General features: G+C 38.4%; 1 protein-coding gene across 3 annotated transcripts in view; it reads left to right on the forward strand.

Moving 5' to 3' along the window:
* Positions 1-6,704, forward strand: part of ATPSCKMT (ATP synthase c subunit lysine N-methyltransferase) — a 28,666-nt gene extending 21,962 nt beyond the window's left edge. For 2 of the 3 annotated variants that reach the window (XR_012585656.1, XR_012585655.1), the window contains exons 5-6: positions 1,026-3,840; positions 5,065-6,704. Coding sequence is in view for 1 of the 3 variants with exons in the window: in XM_074576221.1 (XP_074432322.1) it covers positions 1,026-1,220 (195 nt within the window). In the remaining 2 variants the exon portion in view is untranslated. Of the gene's footprint in view, positions 1-1,025; positions 4,883-5,064 lie in introns of those variants that run through there. The other variant, XM_074576221.1, reaches the window with a different exon arrangement.
* Positions 6,705-27,296: the final 20,592 nt, after the last annotated feature.

The following is a 27,296-nucleotide window of genomic DNA, read 5'->3' on the forward strand; positions in this document are numbered from 1 at the left end:
GAGCACTCTGAATTTATACCATATGCTAGTCAGTCTCAATAAAAATGTATTTTCTTCTATGTTGCAGGCTAAGAATGTTACTGGTACATGGTACCAATAGGCACCAAAGATTTCAGAAACAGATTTATTATATTTCATAACATTCAAGGCACTAAGATTTCAGAAACTATGGCATTAATGCACCTGTTCTTTAAGAATAACTTGATACCATCTCATTTTAAAATAAAAAGTTTCAAAATCTTGGCATGTTCCATGAATATCTATTTACAATTGATTGGTATGTTATAGTTATAGGGGAGCTGTAAGTTTCAGGACCTGCAAGGACTCTAATCCTTGTTCTGCTTTTTTTAAATTGTTTTTGCTCCTTTCAGTTGCCTTCCAATTTCTGTGTCAAATTCTGTTAGTTGGTCTCCAGACGGAAGTTGGACTTTTACCTGTATATCAGCAGTGCCCTGTTTGCCATTTGCTCCCCTCCTGCCTTTTTCCTTCCTACGTGCTAAGTTTATGGAGTTCTCACTAAATTGGTAGAGTTTTTGTTTCAACGTTAGATGCAATTTCTTCGTTTAGAAGATACCAATAGGAGGATTTAAATCAGTGCCTGCACCACATATGTTAAAGTGTATTTTAAAGCGGCCTTATTCCTGGGTAGAAAAGCCCCTTATGGTAAATCTTTTTCAAGGTGCCAGACTGAAAAATCAGTAAAGTAGATGGTATATTCTAGAGAACAAAGTTTATAAAGAACTGTCTTAATGCTTGACCAAAATGAATCTTTTTAAAATAAGCTCTAGGCTGCAGTTGCTGATTGCCTCAATTAAGGAATGTGGGGGAAAAGCAGAGACTGAAAAATCAGATGATGGCCATCCTGAATGTTGCTAGACTAGATGTCCATCAAAAATACACAGAGAAGAACAAGATGTTGAATATACAAGCTTTAGTGAATGGCTCTTTCTTAAACAGTCTTGCCCTCCTGAATATGAGGATCAGAGACCATCTGCAAAACAAGGTGTTGTTTGTCCCTTTGCCAGAGGTCAGAGTTATGCCTGTGCGTTGGCAGAGCCACAGCTAGAGCAGCTGAAAGCCACGGTTCAGCATGTGTCCAGCAAGTGAGGAGAACCTGGATGCTCACCCAGGGGAGTTTTCACATGGGCTTCTGCCTCTTCTGGAAGGATCAGGTTCTTTTAATCGCTGTTTTCTGGTATTTTCTGAAACAAACTGGGTAAGTGCATGCCAGCAGGCCAAATGCCAAACATGAGACCTAGTGACAAGGACTGAAATACTGCTAGACATGAAGAGAAGGTGCAGCCTTCTCTGAAGTACGTGCTGCAGAGGTGTCTGGCAGTGGCATATTACAGTGAGAAGCTCGGAGCTTTTTTTTTCTTACTGTTGGCAAGACACTATTGGTCGTGTTTTTGTGACTTACAAAGTAGAATTAACTTACCATATCCTAAAATAAATCTAGATAGAGGGAGTACAGATATTAATTAGCCTTTCTTAGTGATAAATCACTCTGAAGTGTAATTGATCTGGACCTACTACATTTTTATATTTGCTGGCTCTTAGCTGATTGAACGGGTTTTTTTTGTCCTTTGGCCTAAAGAAAACGAAGCTGATCTCAACACCAAGGTTGCAGACAACTTCGGCAGGTGGGGATTTAGACGATCATATGCAGTTATGCTAAATCCTACTGAGCTACTCTGAATTCCTTAAATAACTGTGACAGAATTTAATGAAACTAACAAAAACAAAACCTGAATTAGTTTTACCCCAGTCAATATTCTATGTCTGCTTTTTACATGCATTTAGATCATTTAGAAGCCTCATTTTGTTATTCTGCTTATCAGGTTCCTGACATTACTTACACATTCTCCTTTATTAGTATTCTTTCAGTATGGATAATATAAAAATACAGGAAATAAATAACCTCTTTCAGTGGGTTGCAGCACTCATTTTGCATGTGAATCTTAGCAGAGGTCACTTAGAAACAGTAACATTTGAACCTCTTGGAAAGCAAATTGAAACAATAATTGCGATGCAGACTTTTAAATCAATAGTTAACCTTGTACCTAGAAGACTATAGTTTTATTGATATTTGATTAAACAGCAGCAAACCGGTCCTTTTAGCCTTTTACTGGTCGGTATTGCATGTCACAATATTTGTAACATAACATACGTTTTACACTGTAATCCTTACACAGCATGTTCAGTTTGTTGCTTCTAAACCTTTCTAGATGTAGTTGAACCCCACTTCTTAGGCAAATTATTAACGATAAGGTAGCCAAGTAATAATTTTCTTGCATGCAATTCTTTCCTTAAATAGGGGACTGAGATATTGAAAGAAATTGAATACAAGGCAGATGTAACACTTCTGTCACACAATTCTCTAGGTACATGCCTATGCTTGAATTATTTTATCTGGTATAACTCGTATTTCAGTAACAACTGGAAGACTGAACTGTGACTGAAGCCTGTTGTACGCTTTAATCTTTACCCATAACCATATGTGAAGAGACTTTGTTGGAATAATTATGTTGGGTACGACTGTTTGCCAGACATAGTAAGCACAGAGGCTCTCAGTGTCCACTTTGGCTATTTTCAGTGAAAAGCCATGATTTGGTCAGTGAATGTCCCTGGGCAGACAGAATACGCATCATCTTTTATAACGGCTTCAAGTCATATCTCCACATGGTTGAAGGAAACTTCAGATTTCTCATTCACCAACTAATGGTGGCTGGGTTGGGGATTTGGAGTATCAGCTATTTCCCATCCCGTCCTGCATCTGAAGGCCCAAGCATGACTAGCTGCAAATGGGGCTGTGGGCCTGACGGGTAGTTTTATTTTATCCATTCTGCAGGTAAGAGGTTTCTGCTTCTTGATGCTCATTGCACTGGACTGTGGACACACACTCTGTGGGGGCTCCCACGTTCTGATTGTCTGCTCCTCATGACCTGGCTCCTGGTGTTGTTTAATGTAGGTTCCGGTGCTCAATCCTGATACTTGTTCGTTATCAGCCTGCACCTGCCTTGTCTGCTTCCCTCCTGGCCCTGGGCTTTCATCTGTCCTGGGAGCTCCTGGCCAGACTGACCTCTGTTGGCACCAGTTGGTTAATGAGGACTTGGAAGTTTATTGTGTTTATGAGACTTGGTGTTTCAGCATTGTTTTTACAAAGCCATTGGTTTCTCAGATGTAACAAGAGCTAATGAAGATTTTAAGCTTTTCGTTAGTTTCAGCCATTTAGAGTGTTATTATTCTCTCGGGGTTGGGGGGGAGGATATAGGTTTTTCTTACCTAAACCATGTTCTGCAAAAGATTTAAATTCCAAAACTGTTTTATTTAGCTCTTTGTGTGTGTGTGTGTCCATGTTTTCACACTTTTGGGTACATTTCGTGCTGTTTTTGTCACGATGACCAGATAGGTTGAGGCTTTTGTGCTCAAAACCCTGACAATAATTTGACTGTTTAATGTTGCAAAATAAAAATTGTCTGCTAATATATTTGACTCTTGAAGCCATTATTTCAATGCAGTTATCACAACAAACACTTGTACTATTATTTGGTTTATATTTTAGAGGAGAAGTGCTTTTTCCGCTTTTGCAATAACTGCTTTCTCTTTTTCCTATTCAACGCATAGGCTTGATGTTTTCTGCCACTGCTTTATATACTCAGAACTTGCTGGATAGTAACGTAAGAGTCTTCATGTTGTTGTTATATCATCTTAATGAAGGTTAAGCAATGAAGATACAAAGGCTTGCTGTAATGGTGCTCCTCCACAAAAACAGTGGGTGACTTCTGACATCTTCACAGTCTTTGCTTCTGCAGCATTTGCTCCTTCTACCAATTCCTGGTAAATCTGGTATTTGAGCTGGTGCTTGTCTGATGTGGATTTCAACTATTTTTCTTGATTATTTATTTAATAATTAATTTCTTACTTTATGACAATGGTTGCAAGTCTGTGAAAGGCAAAATTGTTCATGATATATGTTAAGTGTTTAAATTTTGCCTCTTCCTGTGCATTTTTTGACTCTTCCTATATATTCCTGTTTTGTTCATAGTCATAGGGAGAAATTATATCGATGCAATGAGATCTAAGTCTTTGATCACCAAGTATGATAAAGGCCATGAAAATGGCAGACCAAAAATGGTTTTATATAGAAAAATGAACAAAGTGTAGATACTCTGAGAATAGCATAGAATACTTAGCTTGCCTGCAAACAAAATGACTTTGGATTTTAACTTTTTGAAGGAAAGCGTAGAAGGAAAGCACTGACTTCTGTTTTTTGTGGGGTTTTGTTTTTTGGGTTTTTTGTTTTGTTTTTTTTTCCTCGGTTAAAGCTATTCACTGAATTGTGACTTAATTCACAAATAGCTTTGACCCTGGAACTGTATTTTCTGTAAGTAAATAAGCTTTGATAAATATTGCACAGGTCTCTATGCAACATGCCATACAAAGCTGTATATAGATATTTCTGCTCTGGCTGTGTTCTTTTAATTTCTAAAATATGCGGATGACACTGCAAGTTTTACAAAAGCTGAAAAGAGCTCCTTATGTATTATAGTATCTTGTCCAGGTAATATAGTATTTGGGAGAGTGCTATTTGATATAATGGGAATAATCATGTCTCATTTATATAAATGCCAGATCTTTTTTATTATATTGCATAATTTTCCAAGTTTTTGACTTAAGTGCTATTTGGATTTATATTGTATGTAACTGAATTGAAATACTTTTCCTTGCTGAAATTAAATATAAGAAAGTGTTCTGTTTTTCAGTGGAAAATAGTCTAGTTGCCTGAATTGTAATCCTTTCTCTGCCTGAGGGAATTTGAAGTCTGTGCCCCTTAGTGTGAAGGCTCAGAACACTCATTCTGTATGAATAATTAAGCAATTCCTGCTGCAGGGGTTGCAAGTTGGGAGTCCCACATCTCAGTAGCCAGTACTGAAGGATAGCCTTGGTGTTAAGATCCTAACCAAGGACGAAGCAATTTCTCTGCCACCAGAGGAAAAGATTGAGCAGCAACTCCTTTAAACTTCTCTTACCTCTCTTGTCCCGTGTTCCCCGTATTTTCAGCAAATCGGCGCCATCCATGCATTGTTATGGTGTGGAAGTGACATGGAAAGTTCTCTGTCCTAGGAAGACTTCACCCCAGTGTTTCCCCATCCAGGAACTGCTGTCTACTCCGCTGTCTCCTCCATCACCCAAATGAAGAGTGAAGGGATGCAGGAAAAGGTTGCTGCCAGCACTGGGCACGGTTCTCCTTGCTTCACCCAGCCCCTGGGTTTTGATGATGCTGTCGGTGATGAGGACAAACCTGTTCATTTTCTGTCTGTAATCATTTCAGGCAACACTTTTCTGTCATTATAAGTCTTTTTTTTTTTTGGACTTAAAGGACAAATAACAGACCGATAACCCATGTTGCTATCTAGTAAAGTGTCAATTTGGATTATACCCTAAATCCTTAGCTCTGTCTACCAATTATTTGGTATGTGTAAACTGTCTTGATTTCCTGATCTTACGTTATGCATAACCTAATTCATATAAAAACTTAAATATGGACTATAATTAACAGCTTCTTAATATGTAGTCCTTTATGATGTGTTTTATTTTAGTCTCTTGCAATGCATAATTCAGTAAAGCATTCTGCTGTAGCACAGTGAAAACATGTGCAGTACCATGTTAATATACTTATTGTAGTTTAGTATATTTTACATAGGTGGAATTTTTTCTTTCCCTTTTGAAATACTTTATTTTTTTAATGTGCTTTGTGGTGACAGAATCTAAAAAAACAACAAAGCTTTAAATACTACAGTCTTGCAACTGAAAACAATATAATTTGTGTTAATTAATGGAAAAGATTTTGTTTGTTTATCTTCAGAATGATGTGAAATATTAAGAAATTTCTTTTTTAAGACAAGAGTGTGATATATTTTACTTGAGAATATTTGGTCAGTGCCAATAGGGCAGTGCCAACAAAACAGGGTGCCTGTTTTGTTATTTTCACAAGTTTGCGTTTTACATTCACACCAAGAAGGTAAATAAGGTATTTCATATTTAATGTAACTTACTTGAAAACTTGGAATAGTCAATCATCAATTCCTTTCCACAAATGTAATTTAAAATCTGTGATTGAATGACACTCAAAAGTATGACGTTACTTTGTGAAGATGAATGTTATTTGGAAATTAATAAACCCAGATGCTAAAGAGAAGAAAGAATTTGAGGTAAAAATTAAAAACACACACACACACACACCCCCCAAAACCAAACAGCCATGGAAAGTTTAAGATTTCAAGTTACAATTCTTGTAGCAATGAAGTGACTTTGTACAGCAAAAGAATTTCAGAGTGCAGTATATTTGCTAGTCAGATCAAGCTAAATGATAAGAAACCAAGAATGGAATAATAGCAAGAATGTGATAAATTGAAAGTAAATCTTGCAGCTCAGTTCTTGCATGCTGTCATGCTTGCTTTTCATTATGAAGGGTTCCTTTTGTAGTATATCTGGTTTTGTGTAATTTGCTCATCCTGACAGAGACTTTCTCCTTGAAGTGTTTGCATATCATGAAAAAGAAAACATGGTTTGTTTACAACATCATAATTTTACTGTAATTGTTGATAAAAGTCTGTAGTTGGAAGGTTTTCAAGCAGTTACTGTTCTTGGATTGTTTTTCTTTAAATGGGAAATCACTAAGCGTGAAGGTGTTTCTAAAATCAGAAGTTTTCATGCACCTCATGTTTCAGTCTTATGGTAAATAGCTTTTTTTGAAAAAGGAGCTATTTGGGAAACCTTTGTCTTAACAACAGTGATCTGAGGTCATGCGTGCATATGCTTGCAAAAAGTCAATTTCAGATATTCCCTAACTACTTGCCTACTTAGCTATGTTTTTAGTAGTTGATTTCCCATGAAGGAGTGAAACCATGTTGACATTGAACAAAATCATAATTTACTGACTGTGATCAAATCTGTTGCATAACAAAAAGTCCCTGTTTTGATGTTGGTACAGGGAAACAAAAGTTTTTTTATTACTGAAGAGCAATTTCAGCAAGGTGATTTTGCTGGCTAGAGTTAAGTTGTCATGTAAGCACTAGAGTTGGAAGAGAGCTGTTGATTTCCTTACTGCAGAAAAATTGATGGACGCATCTTAAAAAGAGGTGAAGCTGAGTTATCAGCTTCCATATTAGATTTCTTTCAATTTTTTGTCAAGTAGAACTTTATACTTTTTCAAAAAGTATGTTCAGTCCTAAAAAAATAAATGGACAGTAATTGTAGAAAATATGGATGACATTATTATGAGGGGGGAAAAAAAAGAACTTCAACGTTTTTTCCCTGTCGTGATGGAAGCAATAAAAATAATGCAAATTATACAGAAGCGTTTTTTTTTTTTCCTTGGTATGTTTGAGGATAAAATTCAATTTTAGTAGTATTCTGGAGACATGAGCTTAGCCAATAAGAGTTGTCATCTGTTTTCAGAAAACTGGATGTCAGAAGACAGTTGTATCTGCATTAATGTTCTATATTTTCATGCAGTCATCAGAATTTGAAGCATGTTTAATCTTTCAATGGAAAACCACATATAGGTAAACAAACAGATACTGCATGAGGTTATTGGAAAAGGGAATAGACGTCATTATCTGAACTCAGTAATCTGCCAATAATGTGTATGTATATTGAGTTTCTGTTCAGTTTATTTTAAAAGTTGAAGTTAAAAGATTACTTTATGTTACTTCAGGCAGGTGAATGCACTTCAAAAAAGCCATTAAAAGTATTCAGATGATTGCTGAGATAGTGCTATGTCTGGCAATTTGTAGTCTGACAGAAGAGTAATGAGTTAGTAATTTTAAAAAGTATAATTACTATTCATGTATCTGGAATTTAATTATGTAAGTATGGATAAAAGTATACTGAAGTTCTTAAGCTGATTATTTTTTAAAGGCTGAAATTTCAGCTATGGGAAGGGCAAATACTTAACTACTTGCATCACTTTTTTTTCAAAATTTCTCTTAAAAATAGTTCTATAAAAATTCAAGGTACTTTTTATGCATTCACAATTTTTTTACTTAGATGTCGGTAAGGACAGTTTGCAGTTCTTTGGACATTGTAAACTCTAGAATTGCAGAAAACTGGGGAGAACACAAAGGTTTATGAAAGCTCGAGCACCCTCTTCAGTAGATGTAAGCATCAAAGGAGATTTTACAGTAGCTATAAACCCTTCAAGGTTCCTTCTGACTGCTGTAAAAAATCTGGATAGCATATCCACCATGAATTACATTTATTACCCTCAGTAAGTTTGCAGATGACACCAAACTAGGTGGGAGTGTTGATCTGCTTGAGGGCAGGAAGGCTCTACAGAGGGACCTGGACAGGCTGGATCGATGGGCCAAGGCCAACTGTATGAGGTTTAATAAGGCCAAGTGCTGGGTCTTGCATTTCGGTCACAACAACCCCAAGCAACGCTACAGGCTTGGGGAAGAGTGGCTGTAAAGCTGCCCAGCAGAAAAGGACCTGGGGGTGCTGGTGGACGGCCAGCTTAACATGAGCCAGCAGTGTGCCCAGGTGGCCAAAAAGGCCAACAGCATTCTGGCTTGTATCAGGAATAGTGTGGCCAGCAGGAGTAGGGAAGTGATGGTGCCTCTGTACTCGGCACTGGTGAGGCCTCACCTCGAGTACTGTGTTCAGTTCTGGGCCCCTCTGTACAAGAGGGACATTGAAGTGCTGGAGCGTGTCCAGAGGAGAGCTACCAGGCTGGTGAGGGGTCTGGAGACCAGGTCATATGAGGAGAGGCTGAGGGAGCTGGGCATGTTTAGCTTGGAGAAGGGGAGGCTGAGGGGAGACCTCATTGCCCTCTGCAACTACCTGAAAGGAGGTTGTAGAGAGGTGGGGGTTGGCCTCTTCTCCCAGGTGAATAATGACAGGACCAGAGGAAATGGTCTGAAGTTGCAGCAGGGGAGGTTTAGATTAGAGATTAGGAAGAATTACTTTCCTGAAAGAGTGGTCAGGCGCTGGAACAGCCTGCCCAGGGAGGTGGTTGGGTCACCATCCCTAGAGGTATTTAAGAAATGTCTAGATGTGGCACTTCAGGGCATGCTCTACTGGCAGAGATTGCAGGGGTTTGTGTGGGGTGTTTTGGTTTTTTTTTTTTTTGTGTGTGTATGGTTGGACTCGATGATCTCAAAGGTCCTTGCCAACCATGAAGGTTCTATGATTACCAGGTATTTCTTTGGCAACGGTTGTTTTGTAATGTGTTTGTCCTGCAAGTCCTGTCAGTCTCCTCTGTGGAAACTTCTTCGATAATTTTAAAATCTGCTCGAAAGTTTCTGCTTTAATACTGTTGTGTTGCCAACAGATTGAATATGCAGTGAGCGTGCAACCTGGGACTGCACTTTGGGACACTGGGCTGAAGTGTAGCGTTAAATAGTCTTTATATTTAGACAAGCATCTTCCCATGTTCATTTTAGTATATGTTAAATGTTGTACTTCACTTAATCTCACGTACCACCTTGAGCTTTGTGCTTTGTGAAGGACTTAGAAAAGATCAATTACTCCTCCTCACCTTCTATTGAGAGCTATATTCGAACAGGTTTGAGGGAACGAGAGCACCACAGCTCCCACTGATACCAACTGAAACACTGAAAACCAAAACTCAGGTTTAAACCTGACTTACTTTACAAATTTTAAATTCCCATTGGAACCAGGTTTGGGAATAATTTGAGTAGTCAAGGTGGAATATCGGCATTACCAGACAAACCTTCAAGCTCAATAAAACATTGGTACCTGAAAAAAAATAATTTGTGAAAGCAAAACCTGTTGCCTCAATTTAAGACTATTCCATGAAGTGTACAGAAGAAAAAGTTTATCTCAAGCTGATCTGTTACAAGCAAACTCCGATGATGGAAATCTTTAAATAGTTCATGCATTTACAGTTTTTTTTTAACTCCTTTGGGTTTGGGTTTTTTTTCTTAAGAAGGATTTTCTAACCAGCATTTCACTGATGTTTTATTAAATTCCAGATAATAGGAATTCAACGGCAAAGTTTCTGCCCTTCCTTTTGTACATGTTTCTTCATTGTTTTATTTATTGGTTTTCCTCCTTTACAGAGCTTGCCTTTTATTAAGGAGCCTCTGGCTCTGCCAGTCAGCAACTGAGTGTCTTGTGGCATTGCTGTGCATCTTGGGACGACAGAACAGCTAAAACCAGGCCAGGCAGAGTCTGAGGGCAGCGTCCATTTGCCAGGTCCTGAAGTCACTGAGAAAGACTGTGTGCTATGTCCAACAATTGTCCAACAATTTGAGTGAGACAGCACCAAAGATTACCAGATGCCTTTATAATTTTTGGTAGTTTTGTTGCTCTTTGTGTGTAGTCTTGTGTTAAGCAAAATGGTTCAGATTTTCACAGGAGTTTTAGCCCAGCTCCGCTTTTTCTTCTGAAGATTGTCATGGGGGTCTCAATGCTTTGCAGCTGAAAGTTGTGCTGTTGAAATGTTATTTTAAACCTAAAATTTTAAACCTAGTTGTGTTTTCTTTATTAAAGGTCTGCAGAAAGATTTACCAGTAGTAGTTGGCATGAGACAAAGCAGATGCTCTCAGCTCTTTGAACCACGGTTAACTGCTTAGGACTGGAGAATGACAGGATCTTGCTGGCATCATTGACTCCCTGAGCTTATCTATTTCATGGTAATTAATACAACACTTTCCATTTAGTTTCCTGTCAGTGTAGTTCCATTGCCTCAGGCTTTGTTTGTCCTGCTGCTCAGTGTCAAGAGCAGCTGCAGCCCAACCCACAGCTTTCTTGCTGGGCTTTTTTCTAATCACTGTGAGTTTGTGGGGCAGGGAAGAGATTACAGAAACCTCGGTATTTCTGAGCTGATGAAAAGAGGTGAATTTGTAGTTTGTGAGGAAAATAATTTGCTTGATTTAGCTTCCTTATTTCCCATATTCTCATTTTGTTTGCATCCAGCATTCCTAGAGCCGTTTTTAATCCTGCTGATTCTTTACAGTGTATTTCTGTGTCCCTGTAATTTCTGTTACTACCTATTTTTGTGTTCTTTGCTTAGATTCTAAATCTTGGTCTTGCAAAATGCCTTGGTTCTTCAGAACACCTGTATTTTAATCTAAAAATCTCTCTTGAATATTTTCCAGTCTTCTGTGTTTTCTTACATTTACTATATGTCTGTGGAGACTGTTAAATGGTTCCCTCAGGTGTTTGTAGAGCTCATATTTCTTGGTCATCTTTGCTTCAAGGAAGATCATGAAACCAGTAGAATTTTGGGTCCTAAGTTCTTAATTTCACAAAAGGTAATGAGATTTCACAAAAAGTCTGAGATTCATCATATGTGGTTTCAGACTGGTGTCATGTTTCTTTTGAAGTTTCACAAAAATTTGTTCATCTTTCTTTTCTCTAAATAGTTGTATGAATATGGATATATGGGAAGAGCTAGACAAGACATGTCTGAAATTTTTATGCTCAGGTAATTTAAAACCAGACTTGTTTGAAAAGATTAAAAGTTTTATGACTTCAGCAGAGAAAGATTGGATCATGGTATCATCACATTGTATACTGCGAACACAAGGCCTTTCAGTAATGGCTAATAGCTCTTATGCAATAATATATCGCTGGCATAATATGAAGGCAACATGCATAGCTTTCCCATTATATTAACACACAAAAGCATTATTCTAGCATATTTTTGTATTATTTTTTAAAAATAGATTATTTCAGCATTGCCCTACCTGCCAGATTTCCCATAATTATTCCACTTCTGAAGAGACAGCTCTAAACTGCATCATATAAATCTATCAAGCTGATTGCATACTGAACAATTGCTCTGCCTAGTTGAGCATGATGCTTCTTTGAGCTATCTTTCTATTGTATGTCTCTGTATTGGATTGAACTTAATGCATAGTGGGTCAAGCCAAATAAATGGGTTTGTGAAAGCCGTACAGTTAATTATGTTTGCCACAACAGCCTTCATGTGGAACATAGCCTTTTTGTTGTGCGGCATGTTGTGCCAGCTGATGGATCAGAAGAATAAACACCAAACCATCATGCAGGTATCAGAATACAAACCAGTAGCTGTGATGAATGTGTTTTCTGGCATCTGCTGATTATTTTAGCTTGTAGCAGTAGATTCGATTGGCTTGTAGTTCACAATAGTAGTTAACTTTATAAAAAGAAAGTTCTTATATAAGACAGTCTGAAAGTTCTGAAGACTGAAGAAAATTTAATTTCTAAAAAACCCTCACAAACATTTTCCAAATCACTGTTAAGTCCTATGGGCAGATACTGAACTTCTGTTACTGTCCCTGTGGGGAGAATGTGATAAATGTGATTACAACCTACACTATTTCACCTTAGACTCCTTAGAAACCTCTGTTTCTGTTAGCCATTGGAATCCACCAACAGCCCTGAGGTGGTGAAAGTGCTTTCTGTAATAAATACAGTAAAATAAGAAAAGCTTTAACTTCTTTATTTCAGTAGCATTTTTCCAGACTAAAACTTATGTCAATTAAAACTAAATTATGATTCAAACCTTTACATTAATTATTAAGCATAAGTAATGCTACTAGTACCAATATTAGTGGTAATTACATAGCTTTATATTGTGGGCTTTTTGCTTATTTGTCTAAAAAGTTCAGGTTTCAACTTGTCGTGGCTATTTGTGTTTACAGCCCATAGCAATGTCGTGTGGGGAAAAGCTGTAGGCTTCTGTAGTTGTGTAGGGAACAGTAGGTGGGATCACTGGGTCTAGTTTGGGATCTTGCACTCTCAAGGTCGGTTAAGGCTTTTGGCACGTGCAATGTCCTTTTCCTTTTCCCTTGGGAATGAACATAGAGGTGTTTTATGACATCAGGGGACTCTGAACTCAGTTTCACGTTCTGTAAAGTTTTAAGTGTGACCACGTGCCTGTTCTGCTATTGGCTAACATAACAAATGGATATGTTAGTTGTTTGTGCTGAATTATTAGCCATAAACTTAATAGCACTGAATAGCACTGTTGGTGCTGTGAAATTAGTGGTGGAATGCAAAGTTAACACTAAGGTCTGTGTTGAGAAGATCACAGCTATTCAAATCTTGCACTACCCTCACTCCTCAGTGTATTTGCTGAAGGAGTTACCACTTTGTTTTATGTTGTGTGCTACGTTTGCAAGGTTATGTGTGCAATCATTAAGCTGAAACTTTTAGTTCCGCATCCTTTATAGAGTGCCACTTATAATGGGACAAAAACCTGACCAGACTAACACTAGTTGGCATTGATGATGATTTCTTCATGCCTGCTGATTTACTTTCAGAAAGCTGTCACATTACTTATAGAGACCAGTATATTATTATTGTTCATCACTACTCAATTCTGTTGAATTTTAAAAAAATCGGATGCACAGATAAATATTCTCACAGCTCTCCACTCTAATTATTGTCTTGACTACAAATATTAGAAAGAAATCATACTGTGTGAAGTAAGGGAACAGAAAAGCTGGTATGTTAGATGTGAACCTTAACATGGCACAATGATACCTGTAAAGTGGAGATCTCAGACATTGTTAGTTTATTCAGTAAATGCTTCCTTTTGCTTTTTAGTTATCTCAAGAAACTTTTGAGCCTATCTGAGGAGACCATTACACTGATGAGCAATGCAGGGCACTTATTAACATGCTGATATGAAAAGTGGAGAATATGGTGAAAAGGGAGGATCAATGTCTATGTAAAACCCCATAAGATTTACTTTATGAGCTGCTTCAATTTTTTTCTAGTTGAAACAAGCAAACAAAAAAATCCAGTTTGCATCTGGACATCTTTTATTGCAGCATTAGTCTTACCTTCCAGCTGTGGGGAGATAAGTACAACTCCATGCTGAAGGTGGAATACTAACCCAAGTATTAAGAGAAATGTGACCAATTTTCCTGAGCCTGTACTCTGTAAAAGAAAATCTGCATGTGTCTGAGAAAGCTAAGGAGAACTTTAGGACTTGGTTCATGGGTAGGAAATAGGAATGACTTCCCCAGTTCTCTGCTTCACTGTAAAGGTAGGGCAGGAGATGGACATACATGTTGCAGCCGAGAAGTTTGTGTTTAATCATTGGTTTCTTGTGTAATTGGAAATGAATTAGAAATTTCCTTTTATTCCTTTTTCTTTTGAATTTTCTTCTTGTCCATTCATATAAGCAGATGGCAACAGTTTTAGGTCAGTTTTTTCAGCTGCGTAATGAATTCTTTCTCTTGAGGTACAAGTAGAAAATGGAGATATATATATCTATTTTATATTTTTATAACCTGTCAAAGGAATTTGGGATTGGTTTTTGTTTGTTTGTTTTTATTTTTTTTGAACTGAGAAAAATAAGCATACTTTTATGATATTTAAACTTTTTCCTCAAAGGACTGAAAAAGTGTATTTATATTTATTACAACATGATAGTGCATTTTGACCTTTCCTGGAGTATTAATTCTCCAGGGGAAAGCATCAGATTTATTTTGACAAAAAGAATTTCTTCAAAATGCATAGGACATAATAGTCTTTAAATTGTTGTTCTTATTATTTCCATATACTCACTTATTGCATGTTTATATTTACCTGCAATGCCGTGTTTTTGAATATCCAGAAATTCTGTTGCCAGGGAATAAGTTAGAAGGCGTTTGTTCATTTATGTGTAGTTGAAGAACTAGAAACAACAAGGGGTTTTTTTATGCTATTCCAGGTGAGAAAACAATCCCTATCGTCTTTAAAAGGCTTGACTGTCTCAAAGGTTTGATGATTCATTTTTCTATGGAGAGTTTGGAAATGGCCTGGATTTATTGATAAATGGCTGAAACTTCCGCTTCTCAAATACGAAAACCATTGGGTTTTTGTTACTTTAGGATTAAGGTCTCGTTATTTTCTGAGTTCAAAAACCTTAACCAAACTTTACCAACATGAATGTGACTCATTTGCTTGTTGCTTGCTACCGGTGGTTTTCATATTACCAGAAAGACCTTTTCGTTGACTGGGAAACACAGAAATATATAGTTTCAAGAAGGAAAATGGGTTAGGAGGAACCTCTTTCTTTCCAAAGCCAACATAAAAATCTTGAAGAAACTTCAAATGGGGAAAAGATTTAGAGTGTTACTCTTAGTTTTTATTTGCTTACTGAATTGAGTATTTAGAGAAGGAACAATTTGCTCTGTAGTAATTTTCTTTGGACATCTCGCTTCCACCTTGGGGTTTGAATTCCATCTACGGTTTCTAACAGCAGTTTTACTTTTCTTATGACTGCCTATTTCTCCTTTATTCAGAAGCTTTGAAGAACCTCTCTCCTCCTCTCTCCTTGCTGGTTTTGCATCAAGTGTTTAAAAGCTGACTAAACTCCTCTGAGGCTGCAGGAATTCCCAGAGGCTTCCTTTGCAAAAAGGAGATCCAAGACAAGCCTACATCTTTTCTATCGGGCTGCTCAGTCCAACTTTTAAGAGGTGGTTTGGCATCTGATTAAAAGTGTAAGAATCAGCTGGAAACTGCAGGATAAAGATAAGAGGGACTGATATAGCAAGAGATATTTAGATCTAATCTATACTGGCTTTACCAGCAAAGTAGCAAAGTCTACTGGCTGTAAATGCAGTTCACTCTTGATACTTTTTCCATATTGCTCAATTAACTAGGTTGCTTGTCTAAATGCACTGTTAAAAAGTGGACTGAAACACAGGGGAACTTTGGGGTGCTCCTCTTCCTTTCCAGCTTCTTTGGTCCAGGTACTTGGTTTCCTTCACTTATAACTTGGAGGGGGGAGGAAGGAACGGGCAGATAATTGTAGTTGGGTCTTAGCTTGACATGGAATTAAGGACATGGCAATTGCATCCGCATCCGCAGTATAGTCATAGTCAGTATTTGCCCCAGGACTTTTACTCAAATATATATATATTTGAGTGCTTTCACACTGATGTTATGCCAAAGCTTTCACCAGTATAGTAAACATAGTTTTAAGTCATGAGCACGAAGGTGGATAACTAATGCTTCATGCGTAGATGAAAAAAGAGGAAGACTGGAAAAGTATAATTGAACCAATGACTAAATCATCTAACATTGCCATATGTTATTTAACAAACAAACAAACAAAAATTACTTCACCAGAAATAAATCCTGTGCAAATAAGAAGGGTTGTTTACAGCTGAGCACTGAATTCTCTGTAGCAAGCAAGCAGATTCAGGCTATTGTATCCATATGATTGCAGGAATGCCCACCCCTGCAGCATTCCATTCTGTTTCCCTTTACACGTTAATTCCTTGGTCCCTGCCATGTCTTTCCATGATGAGTTTTGTGCTTAATCTGAACATGAAGACATTTCTTTAGAAAACTACAAACAAACTGAATATTCTTTCTGGTTCTTTGCTACTGGGATATTTAACATTTTTCAGTTGAAACAGGTATTTTGCCGATCGTCTTTTCTTAATTCACAGTATTTGTGTTTAACAGGCCAAGCTTTTCATAGCCTCAGTTTTGTCAGAGCATCTGTTTTGTTGAAAATACTGTTATCATAAGATTTAAAAATTTTGCTGTATTTCAGCACAGTATTTTCATCACACTAGATGCAGTCCTTCCTTCTTTTAAGTGAAAAGCACTTTTGTCATAGTTGGCATGAGCAACAGAAACCATAGTCTTTAATCAGTCCTTCCAATGCTGCTGTGTGCTAAGTAGCTGGAACGGGGATGTGATTTAGAAATGAGTAACTCAAGCAAACATGATAAATGAACTGATCTCTAAATCTTTATTGACAAATATCCAAGTTTTAATTGAGAAGGGTTGAGCTGACGCACATAAAATGTGAATTACCGTGAAAGTTCAATCTGAACTTGAAACTGAGCTCAGTAGTTTTTAATATTCCAAAATATTTCTTATTTCCATGCACTTTTATATATATATATATATTTTTTTTTTCCCCTGAGGTATGACGTGTGCTGATCTTTGGGACCACAGAGAGGCAGAGTTAAGTACCCAGAAACTAGGAAGTACAGAAATGTATTAAGGCATTCAGCATTAAGATAGTGTTTAAGTGCAAACCTTAGTGTTCAGCAAACAGGAGTGCAGTTTCTGCACGGATAGGTTCATTTGAATGGCCAGAATGAAGAGAAAAACAAAACAAAACAAAACCCCCAAAAAACCCACAACCACCAAACAGTGTAACACCTCCTCCATACCTCACCTGATGCCTTATTTAATGAATGATTTAAATTTTCTCCTGAAAAGACAATTTCTAAACCAAAGTTTCCTACTGTATCACAAGTATCACAGAGATGCTGTGAAAAGAATATGCTGAGAGGAAATAATTTCTTTGTTTTACAGAGAAGAAAATGAGTTACAGAGAGATTTAAAGCTGAGATTGTCAGGTTCTCTAATTTTGTATGCTTTTTTAAATGCCCAGAGTACTTGGAATTATTTCATTTTTTATTGTGAAAATAGACTTCCCAGTGTCTTCAGATGTGCTTTTTTGCATGATCAGCATTTCTGCAAGTCTGGAGTCTCAGCAGATGGACACAGAATGTTCAGCGATCAGTTTGCCGAAGACTTGAGAGCTCCAGGACAGAGGAGGTGAAGATCAAATCAGTCAGGTCTCTCAGGAAGGCACTGAGCTGCCTTAACTGCATAACCATCCTTCTGTCTCCTACAGTCCTGGAACTCATTTGGTACAGACTTTTCCAAGTCCTGTAACCAAGGGTGCAAGCATCCTGCAGGCAGAAGGCTACTTTGGTGGGTGACTCCCAGGAGAGGAATCTTTCCATCTCGGTGCGTGGAAAAAGTCAGGCTTCATATGGAATGAGAGAGGGTGCAGAAAAACTGAGTGATAGAGCATTAGAGTTGCGTGCAAGAGCGGGGAGAGTAGATATTGAGGCAGAGACACAGCATGCAAATAGACTTTAAAGTTTGGCAATATTTTACATTGACGTGAAAAGGGGTGTTTCAGCTAGCAACGTGTAGCGACCTTCTTGCTGTTTATCCTGTTGTCTTCTAATCTTAGTTGTCAGAAGAAGCCAAGTATTTATCTACATAAACACGAAGTGTGTTGTCAAAGGTCATGAGGTGAGCCCAGGTGTCACAAGTTTTTGGTCCAGAGTTCTGTCTCATGGATCCCAGTTGGCAACTACATACAGAAGATCAGTTGCATGTCTACTAAACAGTATTTGGGCTGTTTTCTAAACTCTCTGATGAAGCTTAGTGGTAAAAGTAATGGTGTGCTGTTATTCCAGACTTAATTATCAATTTGGTATAATGCTAGTAAATGACTGTAAACTTTTAAAAAATTGGAGTTTTTGCTGCATAATGCACTCTTGCTTTCTCTGTAAGCTAATTAAGAATAAATTATAAAACAGACACACACTTGGTGTACATGGACAATTCCAGATCACAATTAATATACTGTTTCACACATTCTTTTTGAGTAACAATCAAATTGAGAGCTTGAAATTGTTAAGGATGCATATTCTGTTCAAAACTCAGATGAAGAGACAGATTAGCACTGTCACTTGCTTGATTAGTGCTCTCATTTGTTTGACTTTCAACACTGAAATGCAATAAATGAGGTGACGCAAAGAGAGTAGTGTATTGTAATTGCTGTCTTTGTGGTGTCTAACTTTACGCAGTCATACAGCAATGCTCTGATAGCCAAGGAATTCTGCAGTGTAAGTCAAACATTATAAATTGGTATGAGTTCATTGTTTCTTCTTATTGCCAGGCCTTTCACAAGTAATGCTAAAATGTTTTGTCAAGAATTTCCACAGTAATTGGTGTATTGTGTTTCTTTTAAAGTGCAGTTTAGTAAAGTATTCCTCTAAAGAAAACACCTTCAGTCCATTCTGATGTGTACACGAATTTATTCAAGTGTACATTAGGAAGAAGATCCTGTCAGCCAGCTTTATCTGAGTGTGATGGTATGCTTTGGGTTTGCAATATATCTATCTGGAAAAAAATCCTGTCTCTTTTTGCATTTTCCCTGTACTTAATTCCCTGCATAGCACCTATACAAACAGCCTTTAAAATAATGCCTGGACTCTCCATTACAAAGTCATTGGGAGCATAATCTTGACCCCCCTAGCAACTTGTTTATCCAAATGAAGCAAAAATAAGGAGCAGAGCTCATGCCCTGAAACCGGCTCATCTGGCAGGCCCTGTAGGCAGTTCCAGCCAAGTGAGATTCCCAGTTGTCCTGTGAGGAAAAATTAAAGGATATGGCTGCTTGCAGTAGCTTGTTTTACACCTTTTACACCATACAGGCTTGGACACCTTCCAGATCCATTGGATTTAATTGCTGTCAGTACTGATGCAACCAAGAATTTTACTTCTGCCCAGGCATCAGGTTCAAACCAAGGGATTGCGATGTCTGATGTGCCCTGCTACAAGGGTGTGCAGTGGAAGTGTGTTGCCAGGAGCCTTCCTGCTAGACTTTATTCTCAGAGAATAGCCTCAAATATTTTTTAGCAGTGCTTGTTGAAATGTTCAGCCTGGATGTGTTTCAGAGAAGAGGCTCACGGGACCAGGATTCCGTGCTGGATGTCTGAGGGAAGCAGTACCTAGCAGCCTGGGTAGATGGGGTGGCCATGGAGATGCCTGCCGCAGGTCTGTGCGCTCCTGGAGAATGGCAACCTGGCTTCCTTGCCCTTCCTGGAGCAGCTGCTGCTTGTGCTGGGCTGCCACCTGGTCCACTCCTGTTGTGGCCGCTCCCTCAGGAGGTGTGGAAAGGATTAATGTTTCATCCATTTCCAGCCTCTGCTAGTTTGTGTTTTCATACAAGGAGGTTCTTACAATGCTCTCTATATACATAAGTAAGCAAGTATATACCCACATAGAAGGGACAATTAGAAATGGTTCATGGGTTTGTTTTTTTTTTTCTGTTCCTTGATAAATAACTCAAAGCAACAGAAATATTGTTGTAAACTCTCTCTTCAAGTCTAGGTCTTCCTAGTGTTCAGGAACTCGCTCCATAAATTTCTTGAGTTCACTGGTTGGAAACACTAGACCTAGTTTTGGTGCCACAGTGAAAATTTCTTCATTCCTGTGTAGGAGCCAAATGCTCGACAAGATGTTATTTCAGCAGAAGGGTGTTACTGAAAGTGTAAGGATCTACTATGTTTTACAATTATCTTTGCACCAGCTCTTTCATCAGCAAGATCTTTTGGTTCTGTTTTTGCGAGGGGGGATTCTTATCTTCCCTCTGTTCTGCAGCCCTTAACATTGCTCCTAAGTCTGTAGAGATAATAGATTTATCCCATATCAGGATATCACTCAGCACATAGTTACCTTTAACTCCAGCATGGATCTCTTCTTGACGGGAATGCTACTTACGTATTCAGTATAACAGTGTAATGGATTGGTTCCTTCTGCCTTTCCCCCTCCTCTTGGTTTCTTGTATCTACTCTTGTTTAGCTGGATAGTTGTCCCTCTCTTCTCAATTTTTAATAGAAGAAGGATTATTTTTAAAGGGAACTCATGCAGAAACAGTTGCCTGCAGTTTGTTATTTAAGCAGAATTTGTTCCATTCCTTTGTGTCATCTACAAATGGGTCTAACTTGCATCATAGAACTATTATGCATGTGTAATTGAAATGTAACTTGATCAGAAAAGCGCTATTAAGTTTTGCATTCTACTTAGGTTTTGAAAAGAGATCACAGCAGTAGTAAAATTGCAGTTTCAAAAGCTAAATAGAATAGCTACTAATCCATTTTGTATATTTCAATATAGACACAAAGTAAACATCCATGGTTACAGTTCTGCTTTCATTTTCATTAGCTGTCATATGAGATCTCTTTCATGTAAACCAAATGTAATTCTATTCTGTCCTACCTGAAATAGCTCCTTGCAAGTCTTCTTTATTTGGGGCAGAGATTATTTCCTACCAGTCTAATTTACAGCTTTTTGAAAGAATTCATCTGCAACAGATGCTACGTTGTTAGTTCTTTGGGTAGCATGATAAATTGAATTTTGTGACTAAAATAGTCATATATCTATCTTTAAAATTTATGCTGTTTCCCAGACATTTTAAAAATTCAGTTTATTCTGAATGGTCTTTTAATCAAACCTAAACACTCAACCCTCTGCGCCCCCATTTGCACACTTGCCTGTTAGCAGGACGGATTAAAAAATCGAAACGTTCATAACATAATGTGAAATCCTTTTGCTGTTTTCATTTTTGTCATTAATATATCGTGGTTTCATTCCTTCCTGAACAAATTCTTACTTTTCGAGAAGTACGTATACTACTCGTTTAATGACAAGAGGGCCATTCAGTTAGAAAATGCAATCTTTCTGATTGTAGTTTCAGTAAAGGAATGAATTTTACTGGCTACCCAAATGTCAGACCTCTACTGTACGTTGTCTGTATTTTATTTGTCAAGAAGTATTGGAATGGTACAGCATTTAGCTCCAGGGCTTTTTGGATGTGTACACGCAGTGATTAAGTCTTTAGGAGAGCAACTGCAGAGCATATTGAACACCATAATCACTTAAGCTTCAGTAGCAGCTGTATTTTAGGAGGTAGAAAAAAAAGATGTCATACTTAATTTGGAATGGTGTTGAGAATTTCATCCTAGATTAACACACTGCAGTCATAACTCAGATTTCAGATCCTTAATATGCTGCTGCCCATGAGTTAAACCTGAAGTATGGAGGCGCTTACCATTCTTAGAAACTGCTGCTTGTATTCCTCTACATGTTTCTACCAAGAAATTACCTCAAATTTATTCTGGGCATTCCTGTGTAATTCCATGTTCTTTATTTCTGAATTACAAGAGTAAACACCAGTAAATTTAAAAGTGAAATGAAGCACATACTTTTGAAAATGGTCAGAGTACCGGTATTTTTTAGCAAAAGATCACAGTACAGAAGTGCAGCATTGTGACTAAAATGTAACTCTACCAATCCCAGTTTTATCTCAAATGAATGTTTACTTCACATTTCAGCTGCCCAACTTTGTCATTGACTGAAATGAATGATGTATACAGCATATTTATGTGCACTGTTTTAGAAAAGTGAGATTAGTTCTGCTACATGGCTCATGTTTAATTAAAACACTAGAAACTAGTATTTTAGAAATTGCAAAATGAAGTTCTTACAGATCTCCACAAATGCAAAGCTACAGGATATAGATATTGAATCAAAGATGGCTTAGAAAAGTTTCAATGGTGCGTTTTGTACGTAACATGGCATTAAATGGTGAACATTTTGCGGGGAAAGTTGAGTAATTTCCTTTATGTTTTGTTCTTTAATTTAAATTCTGTAAACCCTGTAGCAGCTGCCCTTTCATTGATTTATTGGACTTCATTGTTTCTATCATTAAAAAAAGACTTTGTTTTCTACACAGGCATTAGCAAGCTCAGTTTTTGTAAAAAAAAAAAAAACTTAACACTTTTATTCTTTGTCCTTTTTAGATTTCCTCTTTCCTCAGTCGTTCTTTCCCCACAGCTTTTAGATGTGATGCATATATTGTCTTCACAAACTCAGAAATATTTTATATGATGCAACTCCACCATCCTTCATCCTTTCCCATTCACCCCTCTCCTTCCCACCCTTTTTTTTTTTTTTAATACCACACCTGACATACTTTACTATTGAAAAGTCCTATCTGCAGCAGCTACTGTACGCATGCTGTTGATACTGGATTGCTGCTTTCCAGCACCTGGTGGAAGAATCTGTCTTAATCAGTTTTCAGGACAGTGCTTCTACAGAATTCCTCACCAGCTATCTTGGTTTTGCACTGTTAAGTGGTTTTGTTTGGTTTTGGTTTTTTTCCGTCTTGGATGTTGGTGGTGTTTCTTTTCACATCCTTTTCTGCCAGAGGCAGTGGGGCCACTGAACAACACTGCTCGCTGGGTGAAAGCAGATGTGGGTAGAAAGTCCTTCATGAAGTATTGCTTCTGGCTATGTTTTTGCATCCTGCCAGGAGCCTGATTGCTGCTCCTGAGAAGACCTAAATTTGACCCTTGCTTCCTGAATATCTGATTAAGGTAGGTAGCTGCTTAGTGTTTGGAATTTTCTTAAGTGTTTGGAATTTTGATTGGAAGTGGGACCTTCAGCTTGTGTCTCTCCATTTTTGGGTCCTGTCTAGGTTAAAAACAAACCAAAAAAAAGGTGCCTTCTGCTACCTTCCTTGCTGACTTTCAGAGAGAGAAGCATCCAATTAAGTCTGCCAGAGAGATAAGCTGAACTCCTCCCTCCTCCCCCATGCTGTACTCTCATCTGGAGAGCAAAGCAGAAAGAACTGAGCAGTCTAGGGAGTCCATGTAGCTGGCAGGTATCGAACACAATTTCTCTGCTCTTTTCTTTTACATTTAGAGTAGGCAGGGAACTGGGGGCTCTGCTAAGGCCTGCTGTGACCTGGGAGCGCGGAGTGAAGAGTACTTGGAGAAGAAATGAGGCTGAGGTTCAGTCAGAATGGATGGGTTGGAGTCTAGGGTCAAAAACCTCAGAGAAGTTTGGGGTAGGCACCAGGCAGGTGTGCAAATTGGACTTTAGAAAGGACTTATAAAAGGACATATATTGTGGTTATATCAGAAAGTATTTATATTACTTATATGTGGAAGAAAGGCCTTATTTGGAGGCCGGGCAGTAAAATAAAGGTGTTAAGTGGGAGCTGATAGTATTTTGACATTATTGTCAGTACTGAGGTGGTGTCAGGTAAGCATTCTTCTTTCTGCTTGACATATATAGTACCTCTCTGTTTAGTCTTCTGACTGCGTCTTAGCCCTTGGGACTGCTTTTCTTTAGAGATGCCATTGCCACTGGCCAAGTAGCAACAGCGGGATGCATCAGTGTTTTACAAATTCTGCTTGTGTTCCCGGCTCCAGTATGTGGAAACTTCCATAGACATCAGGGAAGTTGTTATTCAGGAGTAATTTGATGCTACCCCTGTATTTTCTCCCTCTCCTTAATTTCTGATTCCTCTTGAGCAACACACACATGCTCCCCCCCACTCTCCCAGTTGTTCAGCTGTTTAATAAACTGTTTCCACTTGTATTGCATGTGTAATCTGTGCCAGAAGCTGTAGATTTTATAGCTGTCATTTAGCTGATATAAATATCACTGCTTGGTCTTAATTACCAAATTTTGGTAATATAGCTCTAGCGTCAAGGATTAAACTATTTAAAATAGGAAACAGTCAGTGTTGGTACAACATTTTCTCATTTAAAAGAACATTTGACAGATTCTCTTGGACTATGGGCGCTTTGGAGAAATAGTCTTTGAAACCTAGTCTTTCCAACTGGACTTTTCCTTGAATCACAGCAAAGAGCAGATTGTCTCACAACAAAGACAATTAAGGATTGAGTTGTTCCCTTCAGCATTGGTTTGAGAAGTGGATGGCTCGTGGTCATTTCTTCAATGAGAAGCATATAACGGTTGAAAATGGAGCTAGTTCCATGCGAGCACTGCCTTCTTGTACCTGTCTGTGGTGGAAAGGTGTTAGAAGAAAACAGGTTGGCCCTAACTCCTGCCTTGTGCTGGGAAGTGGCACCTTTGCTGCATTAGAGCAGGAGATGTCAGGAAAAAGATTCTCTGTATTGGAGATGATGCTTCTGCATTACATTACCACAGTGAAAAAGTGTAAGCTGATGCTGATCCTGTCACATCTTTACCTAATAGTTTTCCTTCTTTCTTTCTGATTTTTCAGAAAAGGTTTTCTTCCTTTTCCTTTCTTCTGTATGTTTATACCACTTGAAAAAGATGAGAACTGGATAAATTCCTCTCCTCTTCTTATCCAACACTATCCTTGTGCTTTGGGCATCCTTCTCCTATGCCTGGCAGAGCCTTCTTTCTACATATTTGCAGCAAAGAGTTGCATGACAATACATGAGTTGGCAGACACAATTTCTCCTGGCCCTTCAGGACAGAAGGAAAGAGCACACTGGGATGCTGCCGCACAACCGATAAAGGAAGGGCAGGATGTCCAACCTTGCACTGATGGGCGGCATGAGACCAAACGAGTACCTCTTATTTCTAATGAGAGTGTGGGTGAAGCCAATGAATTGTCATCTGTCCCAGTTCCAAAAAATGGTGGAAATCAACCAGTTTACATCCATTTGGTGGAACAAGGGTGGAAAATGCATTGCCATCAATGAAGACCTCTTCAAATAGGAAGTGCTGGGCAAGGCAGGACATCTGCACACTTTTGCAACTGAGAGCATGAGGAGTTTCATTCAACAATCAACCTCTATGGATTCATCAAAATGTAACAGGATTTCCAAAGACTGGCCTCACTTCCTGAACTCCTGGCAGAAGAAGCAGCAATTTCTGCTCACAACAAGGTACAGCAGTTACTGTGCACATCAACCAACTGACATTCACATAAGATAAGGTCTTGCAATACATGAGATGAGAATGGTAGTGTATGGTCTGGTTTTAACTTGCTTCTCGACTTTTTTTCAGGAAGTTTTGAGTTAGTCTTTCTGACTAGTAGAAATGTGGATAAGATGCATTTCGGTAATATCTGCCTACATTGAACCTGTTCAATGGAAAGATAGACTCATCATAACCTGATTTCTTTGAATGTGTTTGCTATGTGTCTTACCAGCAGGTCGAGGGAGGCAATTTTGCCCCTCTACTCTGCTCTGGTGAGACCCCACCTGGAGTATTGTGTCCAGTTCTGGAGCCCTCAGCACAGGAAAGACATGGACCTGTTGGAGCTGGTCCAGAGGAGGGCCGTAGAAATGATGAGAGGGCTGGAGCACCTGTCCTATGAGGACAGGCTAAGAGAGTTAGGGTTGTTCAGCCTGGAGAAGAGAAGGCTCTGGGGAGACCTTATAGCAGCTTTCAAGTACTTAAAGGGGGCCTACAGGAAAGATGGAGAGAAACTTTTTATCAGGGCCTGTTGTGATAGGACAAGGGGTAATGGCATGAAACTAAGAGAGGGAAGATTCAGACTAGATATAAGGAAGAAATTTTTTATGATGAGGGTGCTGAAATACTGGAACTGGTTGTCCAGAGAGGTGTTAGATGTCCCATCCCTGGAAACATTCAAGGTCAGGTTGGGTGGGGCCCTGACCAACTTGATCTAGTTGAAGATGTCCCTGCTCATTGCAGGGGAGGTTGGACTAGATGACCTTTAAAGGTCCCTTCAACCCAAACTATTCTGTGATTATGTTTTTATAATAAGTAGTGCTTGGTAGGGTTGGTTAGAAGTACAGCCTAATTAGACTTGCTAATAAACCGAACAATAAGCCTTTTTCAGTTGTTCTCTCCTGTTTGTACAAAATAAGCCCAGAGTGAGATTGTATTTCATCCATCCAAGTAGATGCAGCTGGTCCACAAGAACTTAAATCATTTTGCGCAGGGACTTGCTGCTAGCATGGAGGTGTTCGCACCAGTTCCGTCAGAGGACACGCAAGTGTCTGCTTGCAGAAGTCCGTCTTTGCCAAGCTAAAGCTACTACTGGCTAAGGCACGTCCCCACATCCGCAGACCCTGTGCATCTCCCCAGGCAGCTGCTCCCTGACTTCCCAATCCTGCTGGAGCAGCAAGCGGGGAGAGTTTTTCTTTGCTGGTCTGATTTACAATTCTGGTTTGATTACAAATAGAAGGAGGACTTAGGAAAAGGAAAATCAGGCTCGCTATTTTAGTGCTGGTTTTATGGTGAATATTTACATTAGGTGGTCATGTGATTAAGAGACTGATCCACCGCCCACTGAAGTGAACAAATGCTCTCTATGTCAGGTAGTGTGGGGAAAGCTCCTACAAAAGGTGAAGAGATTTAAAAAAAATAAAATAAAAAGAGGAGTAAGAAGATTTGGAAACTCTGATACTTAACAGATACTTCTGAGTCTTGAGTAAAAATGTTCTTTAAGATTGTCAGAAAGTGGTGCCCAAATAAATTGTCTTGATTGCCTCTCAGGCATTTACTGTTCTTTACACTGCAAGAGATTAATAGGCTGAAAGATTTTTTTCTGAGCTTCCTCAGAGCTAAAATCCTTTGGGCCTGTACATGTTGGAAGATTCATATCATAATTATTTTTAGATGCATCTAGGGCTTTAATTTATTGCAAACATGTTTTTCTTTGTGTCTTTACTCTTTTGTAGGGGGGAGGGGAGAAAAATGTACAGAAAAAACAATTATTTTTCCCCCCTAATAGTGATATCCATTTAATAATATTTCTGTTCATACGGAATATTGCTCACGTGCATGCTGCTCTGAGGAATAGCAATGCACTCACTCATTGATGAAGGATTTGAACTTTTGAAATGTGTTTCTTGTATTAATCCTACATAGATTTCTTCCTTTAACAATTCTGAATCATATTCTTTTTAATCACTTGGGTGCTACAGATAATCATGAATTTAAAATAGAGACCTTTAATTAGGGTGTACCAT

The sequence above is a fragment of the Larus michahellis genome, chromosome 2 (assembly GCF_964199755.1).
Source record: "Larus michahellis chromosome 2, bLarMic1.1, whole genome shotgun sequence".
NCBI classification, from domain to species: Eukaryota; Metazoa; Chordata; class Aves; order Charadriiformes; family Laridae; genus Larus; species Larus michahellis.